The sequence below is a fragment of the Corvus brachyrhynchos genome, unplaced genomic scaffold, assembly GCF_000691975.1.
Source record: "Corvus brachyrhynchos isolate BGI_N302 unplaced genomic scaffold, ASM69197v1 scaffold30, whole genome shotgun sequence".
Lineage (NCBI taxonomy): Eukaryota > Metazoa > Chordata > Aves > Passeriformes > Corvidae > Corvus > Corvus brachyrhynchos.
Genome location: NW_008235742.1, coordinates 1,569,584 through 1,588,147, shown reverse-complemented (window position 1 = coordinate 1,588,147; position 18,564 = coordinate 1,569,584). Strand labels below are relative to the sequence as shown.

The window sequence follows — 18,564 nt, the reverse complement described above, 5'->3', positions numbered from 1 at the left end:
TGCAGGGGTAGGAACCCCACCCCAACCCCCCTGTCCCAGGCGCCTGTGCTCACCCGAAATAAGATACAGAGATCACATCTGCTCTGTAGAATATATTATAAATTATATCATGCATCCATTAACAAAATATACAAAGCCAACAGAAATATATCTATCTTAAGCCTGAGCATACAGCATCTAAACTCTAGTAAAAAGTAACCTAAAGAGAACAGCATCTCACACTTGCCATTTCAATCTGCAATGAAGTGCTCCTCCTCAAATGTTTTCGTTTTGCAATTTATAGAACACATTAACATTCCAAGTACAAAGGTACACACAGTGAACATGGGTCCTGCTGGGCCCTGAAAGACCCAAGCAAATAACCACACTATGCTTCAAAGTGTCATCAGCTTCTGCATTTCGCCCCTGTCCTTTCCTCCTCCTTGTTCTAGAGTTGTCATTAGTCAAAAGATACTCAAAACAACACAGCCAAGTTAAGGTGGAAAGTTACAGAAGGATCTTTAACTGGTCCACAGCACACAGTTATACTGGTGTACAGAGAGATGGGAAACACTGCAAAATACTTCTACTGTATTTCAAAATAAACATTTATGAGTATATCTTCCACAATCTATAAAAATAGGTTTAAAACGAAAGTGGTATGATACATTTGTTTTCTTGAACTATTTTAATGGTATTTTATCTCTAGGGGTACTAAATCTTTTAAAAAATTACTGATAACCTGGTCAGTCACAATACTGACACTGCTTTAGCTATATCGTGACGAAACAGAACACTAGTTTGAAGCAGGAGTAATATAAAATATTTTAGAATCAATGGTCTCTTACTGCAGCAAGGAAAAAGTAAGAAGGTAGCCAACACTGTCACCTGCTGAGGGACTGAACTCTGAGGAGTTATCTGTGGATACCCCACTGCACAGCAGTGTCTGGTGCTCATTTCTCGTCATTCTTCAGAATCAACTCTCTCAGCATATTTAGAAGGGAATTCTTAAGTTTTCCGAATTAAATATGGGCATCTAAAACAAAATCTTGTGAGAAAAATGCATTCTACAGGTGTGGCTATGGAAACACAGGACCAGCTAGAACCATCAGAGGAGACTGTACACTTGAAAGTGCTTAACACATTTTTCAAACTCTAATGTAAAGTTATGTGATCCCTGCTTCAAGCATTCTTTCCATTCCTAAACATTACCAAAATGTGTGCTCCAGTTCAGGTCTGGGTTCCTACACATTCTTGAATTTATGTGGTATTAACAGAGTAAAACATTTGCCCTATAGTGAAAAAAGGTAATGGTCAAATTTTTACTATTTTAACAAAGAGCCTGTAAAGATTCCTAGAAAGGCCCTTCCTACCCTTATACTCCATTTTTAACAAAACATTTTATGTGGGTTATACTTCCACTCTTAAGAGATCTGGTTTGCACTGTCATTACTGGTTCAGTTGCTGGTGGTGATTCTTCTGCTTCCTTCTGCTACAACAAGCAACAACTTTACTGGAATTCATCAGTTTAACTGCAGTTACACTTTCAGACTTTTCAAAAGTCATTTGATGATTCAAGATGGCTTTCTTCTGTGAGTAACTTCTTTTTCTTAGAATAACTTGTAAGATTTAAATTTGTCACAATACTATCGTGCATTGGAAAACCAATTACTAAAATCATCAGAAGAAACAAACTACTAGTTTCGGGCATCTCTTGTAAATTAAGCAGGACTACATTTTATAGCAGCATTTTACGCTGGTTCCTATTCCAAAGCTAATTAAGCCAACAAAAAATTTCCAGCTGCCTAAAAAAAAAAGGGTATACACAATAAAATGGGAAGTTCTCATCTGGGTGCAAAGTTTAGGTCTACACTATTCCCTGGTAAAAGGATTTGATCTGAAATTAGAGATTTAAAGACTACTCATTTAACTATGAGGTCCAAATAATAACTGAAATTCTGGTATCCATTTCAAGAGATGCCACAAAAAGGGTTGTTTGACATTTCCATGAGGGTAAAAAAAGAAAAAGTCAAATGTTCAAAGAAAAGCCAAGGTTTTAAGTCAAACCTCCAAACAGAGAGCAGCTGAGGAGCAGCCTGCTACTCTTGCAATGTTTAATTAGAGTTTACTCAATGAAGACTATTCCTCTCTCCACCAGGCAGGTTTAGCATCTATTGCACCAGTCTCTGTTACTGATCTGAAGCAATTCAGTTACCACTTCAATCATATTATTGTTGTGTTTCTTCAGCAGCCGCAGGTTTAACTGCCTGTCACAGAATCCCATCTCACACAGACTGGACAGCAGAGTGTCAGTCTGCTCTTCTGTAGCTGCAGGCTGCTGAAAACAAAAGAGAGTAAGATAAGCTAAAAAAGGTAATTTATTTTTTGCCATTTGAACTAGGGGCCCTGCATTATACTAGAATCAAATTGAGGCACAGAGGCTCTTTTACCCCCATTTATATTCCCTTTCACTGCTCACTTACAAAGATGAGTTACTACTCTTACATGATGCTACAAGAGACATGCTTCCATCCCTATGGCATGGATATCCCAGTCTGCTGAGAGCAGACTCTGATCTCCTCAAAGGGATGCCATCAGACTTAATATTTGATTCTTACATTAAGTCCAATATGGAATATTGATACCCTTCTAAAACATAAACCTATAAATTTAAGGTTGTCATTTTATGAAACTCACATTGAATACAGGAAAAACAGTTACCTGTTCAATAATGGGTGGTCCAGCAAATAATGCTTTGTAGGCAGAAGCAGCAACTGACAAAGCTCCTTTCACGAGTTCTCCTGCAATGCTGCTTCCTTGAGGGTACCTGTGAAGAGACCAGGTGCTGCTTTAGGGTCAGTAAAGCCAAGGGTTTGTTTCAGTAGAATGCAAGTTGCTGCCTGTTGATGTGAGGACTGTTGGAGACAACAGCCTATGATCCAAAGGAATCAGCCATGTTTGGGAACTGAGCTATACAAGAAGCTCATTCCCTTTTTCTTGACACCTTCTATTAAATTGTGGATGTATGCTTTCCATGAAGCAACCTTTTGTAAAGAGCTTAGTATCTAGAAGAGAACATACCTACATGAAAGCTGTGCACTGACACATACCCATTCAGGGTAGGGTAACTTCCATTTGTTTTCTATGAATACTTAAGTTACTTAATATTCTGCTCAACATTTTGACTTACTCCTCCAGTCTCAGTACTTTAGGACAACTTTATAGCTAACTTGTAAAATCACCATTCTAAGAATCCTGAGATTTTCCAGAAAAAAACGCCACAGAACTTCAGAAGCATTCAACTTGAGCTCTTCATTAATTTTGGCTTGCCAGTTCTTGCATCCTTTAGAACTGTGTCCAAGTAGAAACCAAGATCTTAAGAAAATACAGCATGTTTCCTTTAAGAAGGGAGGCCTCTCTCCAAAATGATGACTACATGAAATCCATAAGCCAGAGCTTTTTCCTAGGTGTCTAATTAAGCAGTTCTCAGTCTGAAATAGTGTTTGTGAAGTCACAGCTTCAGCTTCATTACCTCGGGTATTCTGAGAACTTAGTGAGAAATGCAGAAGATCCTGGCCCATGACTATCTTCACCACTGGGTTCTGGAAAAGGAAAAAAAAAAATGTCAACATGTCCAGGTAACAATAATTAAGCTGGAGAAATGCAACACATACATAAACAGAAAAAAGTGTGTCTCGGTACAATTGTAATACTCTAAGTTTAGTTATGCAGACCAGGTGTCCAGGATTCTCACTGCAGTGCAAGCAGTCAGAAGAGTTTCAGAACCACGTGACTGATTCATCAGTGGGTGTTTAACACGAGAGGAACTGCTGTCTCAGTGACTGTAACTGCAGCTTAAATGCATAGCTCATTAATTCCAGAGCAAGGTAATTTTCCAGATGCCTGTAAGGACGTTTGAGTATCCTCTTACCATTTCCTATAATAGATGTTCTTAACTAATCCACAAAGCCAATTATTTCTTTATTTGCAACATCCACATAACAAAAGTTCAACACCCAGAGAAAAATTAAAATCTTTAGTTAGTAGATTTCTGCTCTCCTCAAGAGTAATGAGACATCAAATTCAGTATTAGGCATAAGGAATAGGTGATAGCAATAGTCTGCACCCTGCATTAAATACTGTCAGTACCTTCTCTTTGTGTTTGATTATGAGGAGCAGAAGAGAGGTTCTCTGAAGCTGGTGTGTTTGGTTCTTGGAAGATAGGATTCTGAAGAGATGAAAGATTCCTGAGAATGTAAGGCAAAAACATCACTACTTTTATTCTACATGTACACACATAAATAAGTCCAGATCAACAGAAAAAAAGAAAAAAGATCACATGCTCCCTTCTCTCCCTCTCTTGCACTCACTTAGATCAGTGAATACAGGCTCTATAAAAAAGTTCCAGGATTTAAGAACATTTATCTCAGTATATGATAAAACTTTTGTTACAAAAATTCCTGTTTGGAAGTACCAGACCTTGCAGAGCCTACAGCAATATCAGCATCACCATTTTGTTCTTGTCCCCAAAGCATACCTTTGTGTCTGGGGTAAGGTGTCCACAGTTGCTGGGGTTAATGGTACTGCAGCCAGTGTTTGTGAAGCTGTCAAAGTATCACTGACCCTATGGATCTGTGGCTGGCTTCCCCCTTCTGGGTTCTCTGCTACTGTTTCAGGTTCTCCAGTCTTTTCTAAACCAGGCTGAGAAAGAGCTGAACTATACATGGAGTCGCCTAAAGGCCGACTGGTGTCAAAGCACTCAGGGAGAATAATGATATAATCCTCTGATGAAGCAGAGGAGCATTGACTCTGAACATCATCTTTATCATCTTCTTCATCATCACAATTGCCAGCACCACTACAGGGGATTGTGCTCTCAGACAGTGGAAGGTCCCCTAGTAAGACAAAAAGTGAAGTATTAACCATTGTCCATTTTGTATGGACAACAGCAGAGACAGTGTTGTCCCAGTTGTAAGAGATAAGATTTAGAAACAACTGTAAACCTCATCTGCTGCTATTCATGGTGTAATGTGCCCTATTGTGAGGAGGATGTAATGTGAAAGAGTAAAAGATCTTAATGTTAAGCCTATGCAAATATGCTGCTGGTCTTAATGCTTATAGTAAAAACAGGAGTAAGAGCTATACAGAGAGCCTAAACTCTAGTTTTCAGCTCCTAAATCACACACATTAGAAACAGGTCAGAAATATTTCAAGCTACGTGTAAAAAATACGGAGGCACCAGTCATGCATAACATATGAGCACTTATTTGAATACCCAACTGGAACCTTTTGGTCTCAATTTCATTTCTTTAAAAAACAGCTATTAAACTAGCTGGTTGTTAAAGTACTGACACCAATTTTCTGATGTAATCATTCTTACAACTGGGACAATCTAATGATTCTCTTCATCTAATGAAGATCAGTTTCCTAGAACAGCATCAGATCTTTTCACACATGATTTTTTTACAGCTTTATCTTACATTCAAACTCACCACAGGAATTTTCTGTCATTGGCTCTGACTGATGAATCTTTGCTTCCTTTTTGGAAGTGGAATTACTATTTATCATAGGAGATTCTTCGTTTATCATATTGCAACTGAAGGTGTCTTGTAGTGTTTGTAAAGAGTCTAATAAAACCAATCAGGAAAAACAATTAAATGGTATCAACCACCTGAGCTGAGCAATTTGTGTCTCACGTCTGACTGCAAAACAAGTCAAGCCACAGAAGGCAGCTAATGCCAGTACTTACTCTGGAGGATTTTCGGGGGTTTTTGTGGGGGCTTGTGGTCAGGTGCAGCATCCAGGGTCAGAGATCGAATTACAGTTTCACAGACAAACTGAGTCCCACTCATATCTTCTTCCCCTTCCTCCTGGTTCAATGCATGTTCAGCTTTCACTTTCACCACAGAAGAGTCCACAGAAAGGCAGGCTTCTGCCGTGCCTTGGAAAGGGAAACGTAACAGATTTTACCACCACAACAAGGAAATGTAACTATAATAAGAATTTTTTAGACTAGCCACAGCTAATGTTGACTCTGTGTGTTAATTCTTTCTAAAAATTTAAAGATTTTTAAATTCAGCTCAAGTTGAATGTGAAAGTGATTGAGAAGTATGGGGAGCCAAACCTGGAACGTTTTGAGTATAACCTAGTCTATAAAGGGCAGACTGGTAATTCTCCCAACAATTCTAGTGGTCAGACAAATCAAAAGAAGCATTTGAAAGGACTTTATACGAGGGCATGCAGTAACAGGACAGCAGGGAATGACTTTAAGATGGAGGAGGGTATATTTAGATTAAATATTAGGCAGAAATGCTTCCCTGTGAGGGTGGTGAGGCCCTGGCACAGGTTTCCCAGAGCAGCTGTGGCTGCCTCATCCGTGTAGTGTCCAAGGCCAGGTTGGATGGGGCTTGGAGCAACCTGGGACAGTGGAAGGTGTCCCTGCTCACGGAACGAGGGGTGAAACTGGATAATCTTTACAGCTCCTTCCAACCCAAACCATTCTGTGATTCTGTGATTTGTATTTCCAAATCAACATATATTATGCTCCAACCTCTACAATCACTAAAGTAGTGTCAGACTCCAGGTTTATGAACCAACCAACCTTTTTTTTTTTTTCTCCAAAGAAGGGGAAGACAGTAGTTAGAATTTCTTTTAGGCATCAGGTTTGCTGACTACAAAGAAGTGACAATATCCTCCCTTCACCCCCAAGCTCTTCAGGACTACTGCTTACCAGGCACTAGTTTAAATCCACTCCCCTCGTTCTCCTCCTCTATCTGACCTAAGCCAGGTTTCTCCAGCAAGGGGCTGTCACGTGGCAAAGGGGACATGCATGGAGTCATGTCTGGAAAACACAGGGAGCAAAGATAATTGGCACTAAAGGAGAAGGAGCCTCCAGGAGGTAACATTTTAAAAAGTTATTCTTTTTAAGGGACATTTTTTCAAGACTGAAGAAACTAAGTTATTTTGCAAGATAATCTGGTGGAATAAACAACTAGCTTTACATTACACTGCCACTGGTTGTGCAAAGAAAATGGCAGCATTCCTCAACATCTGCAATGTTATCATCTTGGGGACATGAAGGTGAAAAGAAGCCAAGACTGAAAAACACAAAGGATAGCTGTCTGTGCTCAAGAGAGCACAGAGAATAAGGGAGCCTTACCAACTGGAGTATTGTGTGGCACTCGCTCCAGTTCCTGCACAATATTAATGTCCAACAGCTCAAAGGACAGCAAATCCTACAGGAAGAAACACCACACAGTTTCCATGAGCAAACTCTGAAACTGAATCATATCTGTACTTGGCAGCACAGATCCCACTGATGTAGAAATAACACTTTGTTCCTCAACACGACCTCAGAGGGCAGTTTTCCCACAATATATATTTACATCATTGAATATGGTGCACGAATCAGGGCAGCAAGAGACAAAGCTAAGAACTCTGTTGTTAGGGGCCAGATAAAGAGTCAGCATTGAGTCTTTTTTGGGAATCTTAATCTGTCCTGCACATACCTTCCACATAATGACAAGTCCCTGATACCAGTTCGAGAAAACAGCTCTGCTATATAAAATGCAATACACTCTTTCTGAAAATAGAGTGGCCATTTTTAGAGCTCAGCAGCTTTATTCCTACAGATGTCTACATACCTAGACATCAAACCCAAGATGGTTTGCTTTCTATCTATCTGAATTTTAGTACTTTACCTGTGCAGTGAGGAGATCGACAGATGGGATATAAAATTCTCTCTCACTTGGCAGATTTTTGATCTTTAAGGGAATAGTTGGCAGAGATATTTCAGCCTGCTCTGCAATTCCACCCGTGAGTTGTGCACCTGTTTCTGTCTTTAAGGAAGCCTCCTGCAAAAATAAAATAAACAGTGTCCCAGAAGCCCCTTAGCCACAGTAAATAAAACACCATAAAACCTAAAGCCTGAATTTTGTGTAAACACACAAGTAATTTGAAAGAGATTTAAATCAGCTCATTACAGAGCCAAAAGGACAAGACCTAATAAAGAGAAATTCTGCAGTGTTTAAGTTCAAACAAAGAAGTAGACAAATAGCTGAAACAGACTGATAACTAACCTCATGCCTGTCAAAAAGACCAACTACTTTAGAACTTATAAATGCAATATATGTTGTGTGTCTTTCCTATTAAAAATAAAATTTAGAAGCAAATGGCTAAAATAATCCCCTTGAATAGTTAGTTAGGAATACTGTGCCAAATAATACACAATACTCTGTCTCCAAGGCAATTCAGAACTGCCCCAAATACCAGGTGAGTGACTTGCCTGTTTTGTTCTGGAAGCTCTACTCTTCTGACAGGAGTCAGAATCCTTCCAATCACTTTCTACATAGTCAGCAGCTGGAGAGGGATCCACAACAATACTGCACCAGATCCTTGGCCCGAACTGTTCCCCTCTGTGTGACAGTCTCCAGTGAGAAGTGTAAGTTCCTTCTATGTTGGGAGCTACAAACTCAACTGAAACAGTTCCTACTTGTCCAGATGGAAGGGATGGCACTAACACATCTTTTTTCTCAGAAGATGCCAAGGTCAGATTTCCCCACATAAGTTTCAACTGAAATATACAACAGAAAAAGCCAAAAGTTAACTTCACAAGCTTCTCTCCAAAGTGTGGGCAGTAGGAAGCAGAGCTCCTCTGCTGAAAGGCCTTGTAGGTACCAGGCATGGAGAAGACAGGCTGCTCGTACACATTCTCACTTTAGTCATTAACACCACAAAGGTACCCCCACCTTTCAACACCAATGCAGCCACTCACAGAACAAAGGGTTTTTGAGGTCAGAAAAGCAACAGACCAGTTGTAAACCAGGTCAAACATTATACATGGGGGACATATTATTAATGGGAAACATGTTCAGTGATGGTACTCTGAATTGCTTTCTTCCTATAGTCTACACTTGTGAAGAGTACCTAGACAGCTTATTGCCCCAGAATTCCCAGCTGTGAATCAACAGGCCAAAGGAAATCTTAAACAGTTCCTAACAGAGAAGTCACACAAAAATGTTATCTTCCAGAATGATTTTAGTGTGCAAAAGTAAGAGCAAAGGCAAGATACCTTTGTGTCTGAGCTCCATTCCACATTGCCAGTATTTTTCATTCGCCAGTGTTTGATAAACTTTGTTCCTGGTTTCAAGTGAGTACCATCAGGCAAATTCTCATCCACAAATACTGCACTTAATGTTGGGACAATTGCTTGGAAGGGTTGATTAGGACTCCTGGGATTGGAGAGAGTAAACAAAAAAACCAAAATACACCAAAACTGAAGAAGTTCAGCTGCTGATTAATGTTAATTTGCCTTTTAAATGCCCTAAACGGAAGGGATGAACTAAAGAAACAAACTATACAAGTTTTACACTGCACATTCATAAACTCAAGGGGAATAGGAAATGCAAAGCAGTTGCCTGCAAAGGTTGCTGTCTGATGAATCTCAGCTTAAGAGCACATAAGAAAATAAAGAAGATAAAATAGCTCTGAATGTAAATATACAGAATATACTTGACTTTATGCAGACACACTTAATAAGGTAGGAAGATACAGACTTTTTAAAACTGGCAGCAATGTTAATTTGTGCTGTATGAGCATGCACATGTACATATAATCCTAGGCACTCTCCTTCCTCCTAAATCTACATAAATCACTAAGTTTCTGGTAATAACCATCAGTAGTTTTTTTTCTTTCTTCTACTCACCTCTCAATTAAAAACGCTCTACTGTGCAAATCACATTTAGACAAAATTCTCACACAGTCAAATGACAAATCATACTTCAAATGAGCAATTTCACAACCTTCTTCCTGTTACTTTAACTTGGTCTCATAACAAAAGGTCAGACAGCACAACTACCAGATGCTCAGTTAACAACCACCCTTACAGGAAGGTATTAGGCTGGAGACTCTCAGATTTCAGAGTAGGTGAGCCATTCGTTTCCAATACATGGATAGAGTTCCACAGATGAATTTTCCTGTGCAATTTTAGCTGTTTTTTGAGCTCTCGGACCTCTGCTTTTCGTTGTTTCTTTTCTGCTCGCAATCTCTGCTTCTCCGCCTTCAGAAATCTTTTGTCCATCTGTTTCTGGAGCCTGCAGAGCCATTAAGACACCTTATTACATTAAACTGATTTATCTTTAGCCAGCACAGTCTTAGTCTCAAGAGAACCCTTCAGGAAATGTCCCATGCTTCTAGACTGGATACCAAATGATTTTAAAAGAACATCCTCACAGTTGCTTGTGGAACTATTTTGAATGGTCTCTGAAAGAACAAAAAAAGGCAGACACAGAGCGCCCAAAGAAAACACAAGGTCTCAAAGTTTACTACCCACCTATGGCACAAAAGTCTGTCTTTCCTACTTTGTTATTAGAAGCACTGTAAGATTTATGGCTTATGCCCTTTATAAATACATAGCTATTTTTAGTTACTCACAATGAAGTTTGAGTACCATTTCCATTTCTTGTTATCTCTAAAAATAAAAGGTGAACCTCAACTCCAACACAGGTGTTTCCACTTGCTATCAGGACAATCTTGTCAGGTATTGACAGGTGCCACCATTTACCTGACTTGCTCCAGAGTAGCAGGCAGGCGTGGTGAGAGCTCTGCAAGGCTGTAATTGTCAGCGACACAGAGGATGGGTCTGCGCAGCTTTAGCAACACGTGGTTGGGATCATGTGCATACGTTCCTGCTTCACACTCTTCACAGATATTGTAGGCTGGACAAAGGCTGCAAAGCAGAAAAGACAGGAGGTTACCAAGAGGCAAAGAATTTCTGCAGAGAAACAACTCTACCACAGTAAGCAGTTCCCAAGCGACAGCAGCTGGTTGTCTCACTCGTGTATCAGTATTTGGAGCCATCTGAATACCTAGATGATTATCTCTCTTCTTGGCAAAACTGCAACACAGTTCCCATTTCTTTGAACACACATTGAAAAAAATAGATGCTTCTTTTAGCACAAAGGACTAAAATTGTTGCTACAAAGGGCAGAACATTTTACCAAAATCCAGTGCCAGAAACAGCGCCGTACTTATGAAAATACAGAGGCTAAGTCAACAAGCATTCAGGAATGCAAGGCAGACTGCTCCTACAGGAACAGGGCTGATAAAAACCAGACTGTCATCTCCTGCCAGCAAGGAAAAAAAAAAATCCAAAGAAAAGCTCCTGTTGGCATTTCATACACTGCTTCTGCCTACTCCCAAAATGCTGATCTTTACAGCAATTGCCTCATTCAAATAAAAGTCTCACTTTTAATGCCTCACTTAAGACATTCATCAAAACTTATTTCATATTATTAGACTGACAAGTGTGATCATTAAAAAAAAAGTATGACCTGCCTTAGTCTCACTGACTCTCAGAACCAACCAACCAAACAAACCCTGCTTTTTTGTTTAGTTAACCAAACAAAACAATTTCCTTTACAATTTACTGCATGCTATATGCAGATAAGGTAAAGAGTCATTGAGAACACAGCACTGTGAAGTTCTCTCACTTTTAACAATCGCCTTTTCTCAAATAGTATTAATCTTGCTTTTATGCAGATGAAATCTAGTCACCACAGGAGAGAACATCAGCTGCTGGTGAGACACATTGTAGACATTCTGAAATGTATAGCAGGCTGTAGATTAGCAACCTAGAAATCTGTGACCCCAGGATAGTTTCTCAGAGTCACTCACACGCCATGCATGTTAGGTTCCCCACACTCCCAGCTCCCATCAGACTCTACCTGCACTGGTAGCGAACCCCAACAATCCGAGCCTGGCAGTTGCAGCAGGAGATCAGCCAGTCACACTGGCTGCTGCTCCCCGACGGGCTCTCCAAAGGTGGAGGTGCTGCTGTAATTGAGCTCTCAGAAAAATCTGGAGGCTGATTGCAATGAACAAGCTTCTCATACAGCTTCTGCTCCAGCCTCTCAACAGTCTCCTTAACTACTTGTTCCCTGAACTAGAAAGAAATTAAAGCAGTCATAGATGAGAACTACACACGAAGTTTGAAAAGCTGAGTTACATGGTCACAAGTCTCCCGATCTGTACGTCATAGACTACTTCAGAATCACTTCCCCTACCCCCCCACACACTCTACACGAAATTAAACAAACACCACATTCCTCAGAGAGGACTTTTATTTTAGAAAATACCAACCCGGAGCTTTTAAAAAGGCAAGTTAAAAATCACATATTTGTGCTTACAATATTGTTTTTCCTCCATAACCTTGCACGAAGGGAAGGAAACTCATCTCCAAAATATTACCACAACTCCCAAACCCCTCTGGAGTCTCTACCATTAAGTTCTGATTTGCCCACCAAGGATGTTTTAAATATAACCATGAGCTCCCCCTATTTTTAGTTTATATAAATAGGTGGCAAAGGAAAGGAGACTCTAGGAAAAAATGCTTAAAGATAAATGCACATAGTTTCAAGAACTCGCTAGCTAATGAACTCTTTGCAGTGGCATCAAACTGTTTTTCACTTTATTAGCTGTTCAAAACAAGTTAACATCCACATCTTTAACTGTAGGTTATTGTCAATGGCTTCCTGAAAGTATTTTCTCAAAGCAGTCAAGAAAACTAAGGTCATCAAATGCTCTGCTTTCAATCACAGGAAACCAAAAGCATTGCCCTGCTGAAAGTACTCCCCTGCTGAAACTGGGCAATCAAGAGTCTACAAGAGCACCACTATTCCATGCTGTCCCACAATGAGTGGTCTGGAATTCCTATGGCTGGCTGGAGTGCTACAAGGATTCTATTATGGGAGCTACTTCAAACTACACTCAAACTAATCAAATGCATAAACTAAACAATTCACTTTTCACAAGTGGTATTGATCAAGTTTATGGTTGTGGGGCTTTTTTAAGGTATCCCCTACACTGTAGACATAGTCAAGACATCTAATTCCCACTGAGATCCTGGTCACAAGTGCTCATGTCAAGTGTGCTCGTATGTCTAGAGTTAGGCATCACATAGATCTCTTCCATGCACAGCTTCTTATGTATTTCTTCAAGTATACCAATACTTGCAAGACAATACACTTACTGTTTCTAAGTAGCTCGTAAACCATTCTGGAGGATTTTCATTTGTGCTTTCTGTTCTAGTCTGATTTAACTTTTGCTGGAGGAAAAAAACCAAAATAAACAAAAAGTATGCAAAGTTTAAAAAAAAAAAACCTCAACACAGCAAGTTAACTGCTGAAAGAGCTTTTAAGTGTCTTTATAAAAAAATATTTAAAGTTCTTCAGAAAACAGTGGAGAAGCAACACAAAGTAGCCACTGACATTTTCCTGAAACGTTTCTGCCTCATCAGCATCAGTGTAATTACACACCAAAGCCACAGAAGTCAAGTCAACCAGAAGTTACTAGATGGCAATGAGGGCTTCAGGAGACGAATTGCTCTGTGTATCAAAGTACTTAAGAATGGCCAACATGAAAGCACCTGCATTTTTAAAGACAGTATCAAATTATTCTCTTGAAGACATTCAAACTATTTGGTGAGCAGGTAACTGAAAACAGACACCAGCTTCTGAACTCAGTTTTTATATATGGGTAAAGAGGACAATCAGTCTACAAAGTGAATTACATTTATTAATTCTTTGTTTTAATGCAGCTCAGCTTCCTACCTGAATGGTAAGCTCCTTGTCATTTTTTAATTCTTCCTCTAATCCCTGAGCTAGCATGGAACAGTGCAAAAGTGGTTTCTTCTCATCCTTAAGAAGCACCAGCTTTTCCGTCACAACTTTTTCATGTAGTTGCAAAGCACGAGAAGAGTTTTTTTCATAGGCATTCATCTGAAGTTGATTTCCTTGTTTAACTGCAATCTAAATAAACAGTACATACATACACCACATTTCCCACTTGCAATCAGCATACAAAATCTGTAAAAATACAGTATTACACTACATTGGGGAGTTTGGGGAAAGACTAACAGACACAAAAAGAAAAACTGAGAGAAACACCAAGGCAGAGGCAGCTGATATTCTACTTCTTAAAGGTTACTAATATGCTTATTAAAAAGTTTATTAAAAGCCAAAGGATAATCATGAAAATATCCTACTGGAATTTTTCAGCCCAATAAAGTGTTCATAGGAGCTAGTAAACAGTAGATTGTGTCCAGAAAATTATTATTTTGCAATTACCAGATTTGAAATTCAAACCATGAGCAAAAAGTTTTGAAAGACTTAATAATGTAAAAAAGAAACATAAAGGAATGCAATTCTTATTTTGTCTAACTGCTTATGAAGTAATTAAGCATTGAGTCTAATAACTCCTAATGATATACTCTGGCAGTAGGGTCTATGTGGCAAGATTTTTCAAGGGATTCACTAAAGCCCAGTATTTCCAAATACAGGATTTACTGTTGAAGTGTTTGAGAAAGTCATAACCAAGCCACTACTGCTCAGGGTCCTCAATCATAACTGCCTATACAACTAATTTATAAAAACAAAGACCAACCAGGATGGAAAAAAAATGTATTAGGACACTCAAGCTACTGTCTAAAGCTAGAAAACAGCTATTCTCATATCCTGGGCCAGGTAATGCTGGTTTTTTTCTCAGCTACCCCAATTTTAACTGGAGAAGGATGAATATATTGAAAAAAGTCAAAGAGCACATTTACCTTCAGAGCTTCTTCATATTCCTCTAAAGAAAAATAGAAAGAAATGTGAATGACCCCTATCTCACACAACAGATGCAAGTTTAGCACACAGTATTTAGAAACCCTTACATGACAAGGGGCCTCCCCTACCTTCTGTAAATTCTCTTAAAAATAGTGCAAGAAACTGTAAATACAGCAACTAGCACACATTTGCACAGCTAAGAGCCACAACATTCCATTAATTTAGTCACTTCCAATTTGTTCCTATGGATCAAGAACTACTTCCTTTGGGAAGAATTTGATGCCAAATCATATACCAAATACAAAAATCAAAAAGCAAGCATTCTCAACTCCATCTCCAAAAAACACAAGCAGCAGTTGGGGTCTCTTTCTTGATTTCACCTCAATAAAGCAGCAGCTCACCTTTGCTGTTCACAGAGACCTGCAAAGAGAAGTAACAGTGAGCAAAAGCCACAGACACACTTTCGCAATTCTCTTAAAATTAACACACTCCGGAATAAACATACTTTTATTTTTTATACAGTTTCTGAAACACCCCTCCTTTAGATATTTGTTGTTGTTGCCATGTTTAATCATTACCCAAAGCTGTGGTGCTTTGAAGCAGCCCATGTTCGCTACTGGATTGGCAGAGGAAGCAGTTCTCTGCACTGCTGGCACCCAGGACAAGCATGCTCTCCTCAGAAAGCTGGTGCCTGTACCACTGGGCTCACTACATGAGTCCAGAGCTTGGCCCCAGTTGCTTTAAATGCCCAGCAAAAGACCAGTTAAGTGTTTCATAAGCCCATTCTTCTACAGATACTCATTTATCAATTCCACACATAGAAGTCACTAATACAAGAAGCTATTCAATCTCTACAGCATCACAGGATTCTGAACAATGTTTGCTCAGTATTTCAGAAAAAGCTTTCACAGATGCAGCTATATATTTATATATTACACAGGCTAGAAAATAAGGGGAGAATCTTTCCCTGAAAGGTTGTTTGAAGCTTCTTGACATTTCCCCTTAGGGGAAAAAATAAGAACAAGAACCCCTATTTCATTTAATAGAGTTATAATCCAAGCAGTGGAACGCTGCATTTGCAAAAGGCCTGTTCTGCGTGAGAGTTACATTCTCCTCTGAATCTCCAGATAAACAAAAATAATTTGAGAGGGTGAGACTGTGCCAAGCAGGAAGTTACTCAACAAGGACAACTAGAAGTAACCAATTTGTTTTCTGAGTCAGTAATCTGCTTGGAGATTACAGCAATTGCATAAAGCAAGCAGAGGATTTGAGCACACCAGATCACTGAAGCAAACATATGCTAATGACAGGGGACCTACATTTTCCAGAGGAAGGAGTCTAGATTGAAGAGACAAGGCTTTACCATGGCTGCAAACACAAATAGTTACAACTACCTTATCCTCATTTAAAAAAAAAGTTCCTCAGCAGAAACATTCCTCCCTCAGAGCACAGAGAACCACTGGCTGTTTCAATAGGCAGTAGCTTCTAAAAAAACTATTTTAAAACGTGTATGCTGCATTAAGAGTAAAAGCACAAGACTATCAGCTATTTTCTTATTAAAGGGGCAAACATTCCCCCACCCCGATCTGCGTAACAAACACTCCTGAAGGACCCACTACAAATTATCACGAGGCAGAAAGACTCCCACCAGTGATTTTTCAGTTGACTTATTGAGAGGGTCAGGTGGCAGGTATTTTACCTCATCATTATCCTCATCAATGTATTTGATCTGAATGTTGTCCAGGTCAAACGAAACTTTAACCTGCAACGAAAAAAAAGAACATAAAACCATAGTGAGGCAGGACAACAGATGTCCTCAGTTAACAATGATTATTAATTTGGAATAACATTAAAACGCTTCCATCCCTCCCTTAATTTTCTCAAAAGCAAACACTATTTTACCAAATCCATTCCTCTGGAGTTGAATTCTTCCCAGCGCCCTGCCTTCAGCCTTTACTAACTTTCCCTAATGAAAAGGATAAACAAGTTTCTTTCCTGTTGCACCTTGCCTGGTTAATGTTTACTCCAAAATAAATAATAATAACCTTCCCATTCTAAGAGGACAAGCTCAGGGTTAACCAACTCAGTCATGGTAAACACTGCAAAACATGAAGGCTAAGGCAAACAACTCCTAAACTCTATCTCCTACATTAAGAAGTACCTGGAAAACAGCTCACATAGGTGATCAGCCTATTTTCAACCTATCAGAATTCAGAGAATAGAGCTGAGCAGTTATTTTGCATTTTACATTAATAAGGCAGAATGAGCAGCACCAATGAACCATAAAATAAAAGTAGTTATTTCCATATGCCGAGTTTTTGAGTCTCCTGTACGTTTTTGTACCAGATACCTACAAAAGCTGTGTTTTTCCCAACAGAAACTCTCTGAAACAACTGACCCATGTCCTGCTAGCCCAGACCTAACAGAACAACACCAGCAGCCTCAGCCAACAGTGGCTGCCTGGGACTTACACAGCACCACTGGAGCACATGGACACAGTGTACACATGGACACAGTGTACACATGGACACGTTCTGCAGAGAACGTGCTTCAGGCAGCTTCTTCCAGCAACATATCCCAAATTTTGTGAATGCAGTGAGCAAACCAACTTGTCTTGTCAAGAAACTGTGGTTTATACTTAAGTTGTCTAGTACCACAGACTGTTCCCCTAAACTCAGGGTAAAACAAGAGCTCACATTACCCCTTAGAAACATCAAACTCATTTAATAAAATACTAACATACAAAAGACACAAGTTTAACTGGTAGTCCCTTGAAACAGCAATTCACACAACAGAGACAACTCGTGGTACTACCCTGGATAGGGAAACATTGAAATAGAACACCACGCCTTGAACAAACACACCCTGGCTCTCAGACTACCCAAGATTAAGGGCAACACAGTGCTTACACAGTAATCTGCTTCCAGCTTTGATGCAAGCAGGATTCTGACTAGCTCAGACATTCCTGCAGGGTCTACTTGCCACTAAGTATTCTAAGACTGAACTGGTGCCTCTTTCCGAGGACTGAAATACAGCAAGTGAAGATGATGCAGTTCAAACTTTGAACTTGAGTAACTCATAAAGCAAAACCCTTCTATATGTGTACTGGAATATATTAGGCAGAAAAAGAGCTGAGAGAGAGAAAATAAAATAGTGACAAGATCTCTTCAGATGTGACTTTGAAAGCAAGCTAAGAAAAACAGAGCAGTTGCTACAGAATTAATAATAATAATAATAACAATGTTAGTTTCATCATAGCCAAGGGAATCCTTACAACACAATTTCAACCTCAGCCAATACAGGAATTTTCACAAAACAGCTCTGAAAACAAGCACCCAAACTCTTAACTATACCAAGTGCATGATACACAGATCTCCATAAGCAACTGCCTGCATGCAGGGCCCAGTCAGATGCTGTTCTATCCAAATTAACACACCCAAAGCTCCAGGAACCAAGGGACCAAACAAAAATGTATTAGTGACTCAGTATCCCAAGGAGCACAGACAAATCTTCAGAAAAGCAGCAGACGTGTGTTACTTCACCAGAGCTATTTCAGTAAGTAAAAGAAGATAAGAGGAACAGAATGTACTTTACAGATGGATACAGAGCTAAACCACGCGTCCATACCTGTGGAAAAGGGCAAAGAACACAGCTAAGACCACCTGCTCACACAGAAAAAAAAGGGCCCTTCAGAATCTTTTTCCAAAACAGGCTTTTCACGTCACTCTAAGCATACAGCAGGAGCAAGCCACACCATTAAGGAAACAAGAAAAACCGAGATCTCAGCCGTACGAACCACCAGTTCTAAGAGTCTGTGAAATGGGGGACACTGCTTTGGAAGGCGCGGGCGGAGACGCCGGGTCCTCGAAGACTCGAGGCTCTAACAGAATCGTGCTGCACAGCCAGCACCGAGCCGAGCCGGCTCCCCACAGCTGCGGCCCCACGGCGGACACTTCGCTCCGCCTCCCGCGGCCAGGCGGCG

General features: G+C 39.8%; 1 protein-coding gene across 8 annotated transcripts; it reads right to left on the bottom strand.

Moving 5' to 3' along the window:
- Positions 1 to 72: 72 nt before the first annotated feature.
- NBR1 (NBR1, autophagy cargo receptor) lies at positions 73 to 17,560 on the bottom strand. 8 transcript variants are annotated; one of them, XM_017742022.1, is made up of 21 exons: positions 17,492 to 17,560; positions 16,282 to 16,344; positions 14,984 to 15,002; positions 14,582 to 14,604; positions 13,587 to 13,784; positions 13,007 to 13,081; positions 11,703 to 11,920; positions 10,541 to 10,705; positions 9,864 to 10,070; positions 9,050 to 9,209; positions 8,264 to 8,551; positions 7,680 to 7,832; positions 7,139 to 7,214; positions 6,710 to 6,820; positions 5,729 to 5,935; positions 5,472 to 5,606; positions 4,517 to 4,874; positions 4,129 to 4,226; positions 3,512 to 3,581; positions 2,701 to 2,806; positions 73 to 2,317 (listed from the first exon to the last, which is right to left on the bottom strand). In XM_017742022.1, the coding sequence occupies exons 1-21, from the start codon at positions 17,543 to 17,545 to the stop codon at positions 2,144 to 2,146; spliced, it is 2,958 nt and encodes a 985-aa protein (XP_017597511.1). In that variant the 5' UTR covers positions 17,546 to 17,560; the 3' UTR covers positions 73 to 2,143. The 8 variants fall into 8 exon arrangements, with proteins under 8 accessions (XP_017597511.1, XP_017597573.1, XP_008638927.2 ...); XM_017742084.1 differs by having other exon boundaries at positions 73 to 2,314; XM_008640705.2 differs by having other exon boundaries at positions 5,729 to 5,920.
- Positions 17,561 to 18,564: the final 1,004 nt, after the last annotated feature.

Excerpts from the sequence above, each read along its gene's own strand:
- NBR1 (XM_017742022.1), bottom strand. The coding sequence starts at position 17,545 with ATGTCTGAGCTAGTCAGAATCCTGCTTGCATCAAAGCTGGAAGCAGAT. Across the intron at positions 7,833-8,263 it reads GAGCTTCCAGAACAAAACAG|GAGGCTTCCTTAAAGACAGA; the intron begins GCAAGTCACTCA and ends TTATTTTTGCAG. Across the intron at positions 2,807-3,511 it reads AAGTTCTCAGAATACCCGAG|GTACCCTCAAGGAAGCAGCA; the intron begins GTAATGAAGCTG and ends GTCTCTTCACAG.